Source organism: Ixodes scapularis, unplaced genomic scaffold (assembly GCF_016920785.2).
Source record: "Ixodes scapularis isolate PalLabHiFi unplaced genomic scaffold, ASM1692078v2 PGA_scaffold5__190_contigs__length_132052651, whole genome shotgun sequence".
NCBI lineage: Eukaryota > Metazoa > Arthropoda > Arachnida > Ixodida > Ixodidae > Ixodes > Ixodes scapularis.
In genome coordinates, this window is record NW_024609880.1 from 56,451,930 (window position 1) to 56,463,419 (window position 11,490).

The following is an 11,490-nucleotide window of genomic DNA, read 5'->3' on the forward strand; positions in this document are numbered from 1 at the left end:
TTCTGCGCTACAGACACAATTAAAATCTCCCATTAGTACTACTGTTTTGTCGGTGTTCAAAAAATGTCCTAGAAACCGGAAGTAAGAAGTCCTTCCATTCACCGTATTAGGAGCATATATACAAATAAAACGCCAGTTGATCTGTCTTAAAGAAAGGTCACATAAAATGAGAGGCCCTTCCTGGTCTCTGGTCAAGGAAACAGACGAATAGCCAAGCTTTTTACGAAGAAACAGAAAACAACCGGCAGAAAGGCCTACTGCTTGACTCACACATATTTCGAAGTCCTTCCGAAAAGGCTCTAAAGCCTCTGCCACGTCTTCATCTGACGACGATTTCGTTTCTTGTATTGCGGCTATGTCAACATGCTCGTAACTCAAGAGCCTTAGAAGTTGGTACTGTTTCCTTTTAGACCTTAAGCTCCTTACATTTAACGTTAAAAAATGCCAAGGCAGGGCGAATTTTATGAGGGGCATTAGTGTGAGCTAAAGCCCCTCATTACTATCTTCAAGCGTCTAATGGCTACTTTGTTTTCAATACGGCTGGTGTCTGGTCCCTACCTGTTTTCTATCTTTTCTCGATTTTGCGACAGCCCCTTCATCAACTACAACAGTGTCAGACTGATAGCCGAGTCCTTCTGAAAGATCTTGCGGCTTCAGCGCGTCTGCATCCAACCCGATGGTCGTTGGTGCTACCTCAAAGGTGGTGGTGGTGTCGTCTCCACTTACTGTAGCATCCTCCCCGACGACCGTGGTTGTGGACGAGTTGCCGTCATCTTCGTCAGGTGGGGGGGATGGTTCAGGGAGGAGTTCTGGATCGTTTTCCGTGGTTTGGGGGTCGGTCACTGGTGCTGGAAGGTCACCTTCGGCTTGGCTCTTAAAAGCTTCTGCGGGTGGTGTGTGCCCGGAAGTATCGACAACCTCCGAGACATCCATCAGGAGCTCAGACCGTTCCTCTTCGTCCTGGGATATCGTTCCGCGAAGCTTGCTTGCATAAGTTGTGACGCAGTCGTCTGCGGTGTGTCCGTAGCGTTTACATTCCGAGCAGCGCGGTGTTCTGCACTGTCGGCGGACGTGTCCTACCCTGTTGCACCTGAGGCACAAGGGGGGTCTTCCTGGAATAAGGATGAGCGATTGACATCCATACACTTTAAGTAGGAATGGAATTCTCTCCGTGGTGATTCCTTCATGCAGGGTAATGTTAACTCCCCTGTTTAGGGTGTCCATGTGCTCCATGCCGGGGCACCGCCACTTCTCTCGGCTGATGTTACGGACTGTGCCGTAAGGCGCCAGAGCTTCGATGTTACGCCTATCTTCGAGGTAGTCCGGAAGCCAAATAAGCTTGATCTTGAGGTCCCGGGTGTCCGGGTCAAGGACAAGGCATTTCTTGCCTTTCATGACCAACTCACCACGACTGCAAAGCTTCGCTTTGGAGAGGGCGTTGACGCAGCTCACCATCCACACATGACTCATCTGAAATTCTCCGGTGGCTTTGACATCGTTCAGGTCGATAACATCTTTGATGGCGTCTCGAAAGTCCGGGGCCGTGTGTGTCCTAGCAGTCAGATCGGCGTGGAGAAATACGGAGTTGAGGACGATGTTGCCGGTTGGCAGACGTGGAAGTAAGAAGTAAGAAAGAAAAAGGGACAGACAACGTCTCAAACTCAGCTAAACACTTTATTGCCTCTACGTCTTATATACACCTCCCCCGAAAGCCGAACGTCGCCACCCCAACGGTTGATCACTGAACTACAAACAATACACCTGAATGACAATACACGAAACCGTAACCAATACATAACTAAACCTTTGTCTTTCGACTTCACAATTTTCTGTTTTTCAAACCACAGTCTCAGGTTATCAATCATCATGGTAACACCAGGTCACTCCTCTTCCCGGCGGGTTCGCGGCATTCGAGAACAAAAGCTTTAAGAGCACTACTTGACTATCTAAAATCCACAGGCTATAGGAGCCTATAATACGTGAGGAAAGAACCCAGATCAAAATTAGCTACGCAATTTGTTTAATATTGTATCACACTGTAAATAGTGTTTCATAATGTATTATAGTGTATCATATATAGTGTATCATAGTGTGTGTTGTGCCACCTCTCCCACAATAACTCTTGGTTCCCTCTACCCCCCTAGCAAGGCGAGAAAGCTGACCTCACCATTGGGAAACTAACCCTTTCGCCTTGCTTCCACACCCTTTTCATATTACAATAAACTACTACTATACTCCGTTTCACCTCATGTTGTACCGCAACAAAGGCATTCGTAACGAGCTCACAGCGTAGCCAGCTGCCCTTATTGCACGAGAGCTTGTGCCGCCGAGGTGTGCCCTAGAGCAAGGGGTCGCGCTTGTAGCCTTTCCTGCGGTGCGTCATAAGGTGCACCGCTATCATATCATATCATAAGGTGTATCATAAGGCGTACTACCACGCCGCGATGCTCTCTGGAATTTTTCGGAAAGGTCTGTTCGTCATTAAGGAGGTTTTGCACAGAAAAGAAGATGACGAAGCGAATAAGGCTCGTAACGCGAGCAGTGCGAGAATCAGACGAACGTGGCGCACGGAGCATTCGAAACACGACTGCGGTCCAAGAGCCTTCGAAGTCCTCTATTTCATCCAATCAAGCCTTCCCCGGAATGAACCAAGACACAGAACATCACGAAGACGACTCTGGTTACCGGTCCTTGATGCAGTACGGCCTGTTCGTCGGCGCCGGGCTCTTGGTAATGTCGGTCACCCTAGTCATCCCGTCGGTGGCCATATTCACAACCCTCGGTGCCTGCGAACAGGACTCGGACTGCACGTCGCTCGAGGACGACCTCCAATCCTCTCGGGACCACAGCGTCCACCCCTGCGAGGATTTCTACGAGCACGTCTGCAGTGGATGGGACCGACAGCCAAACAAAAAGTACATAGTGCCTTACATCAAGTACGAAAGGCCATTCAACAAGCGACGCATCCGAAACCTCTTCCAGGTAAGGATCCCGGAGCAGCCTCGAACGAGCGAGCACAAGGCTGCACTGCTGCTACTGCGCTGTCTGAGCCAGCAGTCCAATACTCGGACAGTGGATCTGCTCACGTCGTACCTGCGGAGGCTAAACCTGCCCTGGCCTCACAAGTCTCCCGCGTCGAGGCAACAGCTCCTGGAAATCATGGTGCAGGCGTCCCTGGAGTTTGGACTGCCGGCTGTCTGGGCCTTCTACGTGGGACGTAACCCGGAATTTCCAGCAGAAAATACTCTGTTCTTGGACCTTGCGGAACGCTTGGGCCCTTTTTTCAGAACTACGGAGGCACTTGTGGCAATTGGCACCGCGGAGAACTTCTTGAGGCTCTGTGCCGAAATGGTCGGTGGGACCGGACAATCTTACAGCAGCATGATCGACGATGTGCTGGCCGTTCATCAGAAATTTATCAAGCTCACACCGAAATTTTATAACGTGTTGGGGATGCCCACGTACATGAGCATGAACGACGAGCAACTGCGGCGCGCTGTCAACGGTCAGCTGCCCGACAACTCCCAGCTTTGGTGCGACGACAAGATCCTGAACTTACAACTTGCGTTGTTCGAACAGTTCGACAAGGAATTCCTCCAAACGCCGCAAGAGTGCGAGCGCTTCAAGCTGTACCTAGGGGCCTACATAGTCTGGGACCTGTCTCCTCTGGTGTCTCGTCACCTGACGTCCCAATTAATGGAGGCTTTGAAAAACCCACGGTTTACGTACGACTATGTTGTGGATCGCTGTCTCTGGGCTGTGAACTTGGTCATGCCTATGGCATCATGGAAGGCGCAGGACGACCTGGTATACGACAAGGTCCCCGCATTTCGTGCAACGAAGCTCGCCAAACAAGGCCTTGAGAGGTACGGCCTAAAATTTAGCGAGAAGGCGAAATCGCTAATCTCGAAGGAAATAGAACACGTATACATGAACGCCCTCAACTCGACTCTTACATGGGCTCTCGTAGACGAGGCGTACAGCTTCATGGCCGTCAGCCGGTCGGGTCACTTTTTCAACACATTCCTAGAAGTGAGTAGCTCCAGCATGTCCTTCTTCAAGGCGTCCCTGTGCAAGCCCCAGCACGGAATCGTCTACATAATGGGGATCGCGCAGAATGAAATCTACCGCATGCTGGTTGCGAGAGAAGCCACTGTTCATTCCTTCCTCCAAGTCCCGCCGTTGCTTCCGGAAAACGCGCCGTCGCAGGTTATTGCTGCCGTGGTAGGCACCCGGGTGAGCTTGGCCGTCCTGATGCTCATAGACTTAGTCTTTTTCCACGACGAAAGTTTCAGGGAACTGCCGTTGGAAGAACTAACCTCATCTCCCCTTGGACCGTTAATGGAAGAGATCCTCGAGATGAAGAGCCGCCTGACATCGCACGCTATCTATCTGCTCCCCATCGAGCAGCGACAAGTCACCTTTCGCAGCCTCTCCGCAGCGCTAACTTATGCGGCTTATAGAGCCGACTTCACCGATAGGAATACATCCGGGATGACACGGAAACTGAGCTTCGAAGGTGTGCCTCCGGAACAGCTGTTTTTTCTCGTCAAGTGCTTCACTACTTGTGGCGAGGAAGCGCGGCAACGCATGCAGTCCATTGCTCTGTGCAACTCGGCCCTGCCGGCGGTTAGCGGCTTCAAGGAGGCGTTCAGGTGTTCACCATTCCAACCGCTCGCCTTCAATTTTTCTTGGGCTGTGAATTACTCGTAAATGGCGGGGCTCGTAAGGCTGGAGTATATTACGGGAGAGAAAACGATACGAGTTGCAAAGGCATATGACATTCCACAAGGACACAGATACAGTTGTAAAACATTCCATTTGGATATTTAGCATTCCGATCTTTCATGTGTCTCACGCGATGAGCATTACGCTTACTAATCTTAGAATAAGACGATGGGTATGTAAGCTAAGATATAGAGTTATCAAACTTAGGTTCCTAAAAATTTAACTTTTTTTCTCAAGTTGCAGAGCTTATCATTGCGAATAGGTCATTTTGAGACCGACAAAAATATTTTAAAGTGATGACCTCACATCCCTTTTTAGGCTAATATTTCTTAGGAATCGAAAAAGTAGAAAGGGAAGTGGGGAATGCAGTGTGGACATGGTAAAAATACTCTAAATTTGACTTGTTTTGTTTTTACTTCTGACCTGTTTACCGTGCAAAAGGATAGTTAAAACCTACACACTTGCTTGCAAATTATGGCACTTTGGTTTATCATATTTCAATGTAAAATATTTTCCAAATAGACATGTGAGCAGAAATATAAGGTATCACCTACTATAAGGAGTATTCATTGGGCGCCATATTTGTGGGTGCTGTCTAGAGCGCATGCTCAGAACGAGTCCACGTTAATATGCTGCTAAGACCTGCAACCTTGAGGGTGCTAAATGCACGCTCCAAAAGGACTGCGGAAGCTCGCCGTCAGCACGCGCTCAGCAGCAGCGCCCACGGATATGGCCGCCAGTGAATACTCCCTATAAATAGTATTTCCATAGATGACCGGAATAAACAAACTTGAAGCTCGCGCCGTTCATCTGCAGTAGGCTCGATCGATTTAACTGCACCTCCTACACCGGTGCAGAAAAGTGTAGGGCTGTGTACTTGAAGTACGTGCATTGAGAAACGACCGGAAGTTCACCTGTCTACACTTTTCTGCACCAGTGCAGGAGGTGCAGAGGAATAAGCCTATGCTACGTTTACCCTTGAGCCGGGGTCACACAAACACCACCATACAAAAGGCAGTTTTCAAACAGATTCGAGCGCGCGTCACCGCAAGGTCCGTGCTTCGAATGCCGCATGGCAATGAGTTTAAGGCCACGGTCCCACTGAATGTGGCAGTTGAGGTACTTTTTGGCAGGTCATTACTCATCTCCTTTTAAATACTGTTTTGTGGGATTGATTTCATTCGAAAGGCAATGCAATCCTCTTTCATTTGATATTATGTGTGTGTTGGTTTTTACTGTTCATGCGCATTTGTAGCGTTGCAAATATGATGGCGCGGACCCTCACTTGCTCCGCTAGTTCATGCTTTATGAACGATCCATTAAAGATAACACGGTTCCAATATAGCAGTTTTGTTAAGATGATGTCCGAGCAGAACGTAACGATACACTTTTTTGGTGTTTGCACTACTTTGTTTTTTTCATCCCTCCAAATATTGCCCTAAAATTGACATTTTTCAGCACAAATATCTTCTTAATGAACAGGGGGTAGAAGCTGAGCTAGTTGGTGGTACATATTACAACGGTTAAACCAGCTGAACTCCCTAATTTCGTAGTTCAGCTGGTTTAACCGTTGTAATATCTTCTTAATGATTAGCGCTAGGAAAATGGAATTTGCTACAGATGTAGTGCTTATAATTGGTAATATGCTGAAAAAAAATTAATGTTGGGTAAAATTGTTTTGTATAGATATTTTATATCAAACGTTGCACTTTTTTGTGCTTCGAGTCATGGTACTTCAAATGCCGCTGAGGAAATAATTAACCTATGATAAAATCTTTTGTAACTTTTAGAGCTACAATGGTTAACTAAGAGGTGGACGATGGCTTTTTTTTATTTTCAAAGTGATAACTCTCCAGGAGCCCTTCAAACTTGCCTGTTTTTGACGCATATCTTTTTTGGACATCGAACAGATTTATTGGCATCTACTAACATTTTTTGTTTGGAATAGATATACATTGCGATGTATTAAATTTTCACAATGATCTTGCTTTGGTTTTTTAATAGGTGTAGAGCTTAGCTAATTTTAAAAACGATTAAAAACTGTTTGGGTGTTTCGTTGCGCTACCTGGCGGATGGCAGACAAACTGCTGATTTCTAATGTTCAAAAATTTCCGAGGGCGGCGTTGGCGTCTGTATCATCATCAATCTCCGTGTCTTTTTACCTCCACATTTAAAAAATATATTGGAAGATTTACTATCGATAAATGAATGGTTTAAGTACTGGGTCAGGTTAATAAATCTGAAACAAATAATTACACAAGCGTAGCGTGATATAATGTGTTCATTATTCGATATGATTGAAATCAATAAACAATAAAGACGAAGAGGAAAAGAATACACCCGAGTTTACTTCATGCCTAGAGTCACTAAATGAGCTTTAAATTATCGGCACTCCGTTCCCCAAAATTGTTTTGTCCGCCGCCATTTTGTGTCTTGTTCAGAGCAAACGCAACTGCCGATCGTCATGATCCAAAAGTACGACTTCCTCAGCATTGGATGCGGTGCTAGGAAGCTGATGCAATATTGCAATGCTCTGTCGCGAGTTGTTTAAACATTTGTGGGGGACGGAAAAGCGTTTCCTGTGATTTTAGATAAAGCTTCAGATAACTGGCAACCGTGATTTTAAGCCACAATATGGCCAAGTGTCGTTATTCTGAACCGTAGCTAATTTACTGGCACAAGCGGGAACAATGAGGAAGAGGCAGGTGTCAAAAAGTAGTGCCTTGTGGAATCAACGGGGCTTACTTCATGGCCCCTCCAGGTATTACAAGCCTTTTGAACAAGAGCATGAATAGTGTCATTAAATAAGCTACGCTTTAGAGTAGCGACACTTGGCCATATTGTGGCTTAAAATCATGGTTGCCAGTTATTTGAAGCTTTATCTGAAATCACAAGAAACGCTTTTCCGTCCTCCACTTTAAACAGTTTGCGACAAAGGAAAGCAACATTACATGAGCTTCCTAACATCGAATTTAATGCTGAGGATATCGCACTTTTGAATCATGACGATCGGCAGTTGCGCCTACTCTGCACAAGCACCAGATGGGCGGCGTCCACAGCACTGTCGGGGAAGAGAGGGCCGATACTCTAAGCGCAGCTCATTTTTTGGCTCTAGCTCCCGCGAAACTCCTTTTCCCTGACTGAAACTGAAAGTAAATATGAATAATACACCATTATTATAGCTTATTTAGTTATAACCAACTACACATAATGAGAGGAGAAAGCGGCCGGGTAGGGGAAACGCAGGTTTTATGTGCGACCGTTCTAACCAGTTGTAACCGTCTCAAAAGAGAGAACGCGCGAGCTTTCGCTGGTTTAAAAAAGGCATCCAAAGAAAAGGGGCGGCACGCTGTGTTCTTTGCTATTATGCGTCTAATTGCAAATTATTCTGTGTAAGTTTATACAGCCGGAAGTTGGTCTGCCTTAGTGGGCGTGTGGTGTCTCAGCTTTAGATGAGCAATTTAGCCAGTGCGGTACAACCGCAAACCTGGGGTTTTTAACGTGCACCACGCAGTAGGGATACACGACCGCACGCCGTACGATGCTCTTCCAGATCGAAACGGGCAGGGGCGGGGTGGGTTCTGCAGCGCGAGCTTTCGCTCCAAGTGCTCCGAGCTGGTGTGCGCTAGACCATGCACTCGGCCACCGAACCCCCCCCCCCCCCCCCCTTTTCCTCCTTGTGCGTCTAATTTATATAGAGGTATAAGTATATGAAGATAGACGATGGACGTCGATCGTCTCGAGGTAATGTGACGTAATAAAATTATATAAATAATAAATTTGTTGAAGGACTGAACGACTCAATTTTTCAATTCTTGGATTGTAATACGGCGGTAGCCTATTGTACTTACTGTTGATGAAGAGCAATATGAAGTGACGAGGTAATGATTAAATGATGGGGCTCTATAAGGACGACGACATTAGTGGGCGTCGAACCACAACGCACAGTGCCAGACTTGTTTCAAGTATCGTGTACCCAAAGACTTTCTTCACCCGCAACAGAATATGGTAGAATCAATCAGGATGCTGCTTTACAACTGTACGTGGTGACAGGAAAACTGCACTGTGCAGAAGTGCGGCTTATTCGTTAATATGAGGGACGGATTTTTAGCAGCATTCCCTGATTGACTACTTGGAACAAATGGCTTCGTTGACGTAAAGTGTCACCGTTCCAAAAGATTCTTGAAGCATACTTAAACCGCAAAGGAGTAAAGAGGCGAAAAATAAGAAAAAGGAGCCTGATGTGAAAGGTACAAATCACCACCATAGCTTCTGCTATCAAATAAAAGGGCAATTACACAAAACACAAAGAGAGTTTTGTGATTTAGTTATATTTACACTCAAGGGCATTGATATCCAACGTATTCAGAGGGATGACACCTTCTGGTCAACCAACAAAGAGCCTTTTCTACTCAAGTTTTACATAGAAGGCCCGACTTCCGCTGAAATTCCTCACTAGACGAGTTGGCCGACCGAATTAACTGCCATTACTGCCGATCTGGGAATCTCTCGATCTTCGTTCGTAGGCCATAGTATCATGAGATCGAGGGGTGTGGCACTTCGTCCGCCGAATGTTGCTTCGGCGGGTGTTTTTACCGTGTAATATGAGACCGTCGCGTGCTGCTGGAACAAGAACCTGGCGATTCTTCACTGAACTGCTTCTTCCGCAGGCTTCAAAAGGGCTTTTTTTCGTTTCGCACACCATCTGTTCTGCTTGCCCGTTAGTTGCAGGATGGTATGGTGCACTAATGTGATGCCTGATGCCGTTTTTTTTTTCTTCAAAAACTCTATTTTATTTTATTTTACTTGAAGCAAGATTTGGCGCGTTATCAGAAAAAAAGTATTTTCGGTAGGGCAAAAGTAAGTAGAACGTCAATGATGTGTTTGGACGTCGTGGCAGGCATCGTGTAAACTTCCAGCCACTTAGAGTACGCATCGACCATGACTCTGCAGATGCGAATACGTTTCGCCACCCACCGACTGAATAGTGGATCGTTTTCAGTTACTGCTCATGGTGGCGTTGGACTCAAGGAAGTCTTCGAGTCTTTCCAGAAGGTTTCTGGGAACTATAATGTAACAACCTTTACAAAATCTTCCGGACCCCGTTAAACAAAATATTTCGTGACCTTATTTTAGTCGTCATTAAAATGGTGAAGTAAGTACCGTAAATCGCGAAGCAGTTTCCTTGACGTCCGCTTCCACTGGTGTCTTGGAAGATTAAGTCTACTGAGCGTGCATTCCTGCAGAAGAAATTTTCATTGATAGAATATTGACACGTCAATCAACATTTGATTCCTTCTTGGTAAGATTTATTGCGAAAGCCCGTTACAACCGGCGAACCGCATCTCCCTATATCTGAGAACAATTTATACCAGCCTGACATTCTCGCATTCATCCGTTTGCTGGGCCACGCTACTTGAGCTAGCTCATACAGCTGGCAGCGGCGCGAGCAAGGCCACGAGGGGAACGTGATGGTGCTCGAGCCATCCCACTGTGAACCAATCTTTCGGCCACCCCACTAGAGTGCCTTCATACACACGCGCGCTTTTGCTTGAGTGGTGACATCTCAGCCATTTTCACGCCCAATCGTTTTTTTTTTTTTTTTTTTTATGCATTTTGAAGTGCGGGCAATACGGTGTTACTCAGCTCGAGCGCGCAGCTTTGGCTAATGCATGGACGCCATCTTACCGCCCAAGTCACGCACCGAGTGCGCGAGAGCGTCATGCGCTGGCACATTCAGTGCAACAATGGATGTCTTCACCCTGTGTTAATAAAGAAACACGTCCGTGTTTCTTTATTGTCCTTGTTTGTTCGCGCTTTTTAACCTTTTATTCTGAAATATGTGCCCCCCCGCGGCCACTCTCATCTCTCCCACCGCCTTTCCGGTAACGTGGTTGTCACGTGGTTGTGACGTTTAACGGGGAGGAAGGTTTCCGGATTCGCAGGCGGCTTTGGCTCGGTCCTCAGCCAGCATTGCCATGGCAGCCAGGGACGCTGAAAGCTCGCAGCTCGCTCTTGTAGCCTCAGCTACGCTGGCATTTAGCACGAAACGAAGTATAAAAAAAGACATCCGCATCTCCACGTGGTGAATGATGTTGATTGGGGCGAAGCTCTGGGGGTGCTTGTCTGCGTAGACGGTGAGCCGCAGCATGCCGAGCCTTTCGTTCGTTTTCATCCATGTCGCGCTGCGGTCAAATGCTCAAATGCGTATATAACCACGTTCCATACCACACATTCTCTTTCTGACATGAATTCGGAGTTAACACGAAAGGTCGCTTGGACATCTGTCTGAACATCGCATGTGCCGAGCTTGCTGACATCTGGCTTGACGTACAAGGAACTCTCAAGCACGCGAAACTACATCACTTTGTCGTCCTCTCCGACTCCCAAGCAGCTCTGAGACAACTCGCGAACCTGGAAAGAGCATCTCCGCTAGCTCGCACTATAGCCCACCTAGTGCAGAAGGCAGCCACGGAAAGTGCATCCATCCAGTTTCAGTGGATCCCTTCCCACGTTGGCATTCAAGGAAATGAAACTGCGGATGCTTTCTCACGTGCTGCTCATGCGAATGTCACACCAACAATCTTCGTACGTCCCTTTAATTCGTCAACAGCCTTGTTCAAAAAGCCATTCAGAAACTTCACCCTGACCCTGAAACTGCGGCTGGAACACCGCCGTTCATAATCCCCAAGAAAAGCTTCAGCAGGCTCGAACAAGCTCGACTTCATCGGATAAGGGTAGGCTGCGCCCGAACCGCTTCTC

At 47.0% G+C, this 11,490-nt stretch overlaps 1 protein-coding gene across 1 annotated transcript; it reads right to left on the reverse strand.

Moving 5' to 3' along the window:
• Positions 1-483: 483 nt before the first annotated feature.
• Positions 484-1,617, reverse strand: LOC115313039 (the record flags this gene model as incomplete). Its single annotated transcript, XM_040217949.1, is given in 1 exon segment — positions 484-1,617. A coding segment is annotated over 1 exon segment (1,134 nt), but the record flags the coding sequence as incomplete, so codon positions are not given.
• Positions 1,618-11,490: the final 9,873 nt, after the last annotated feature.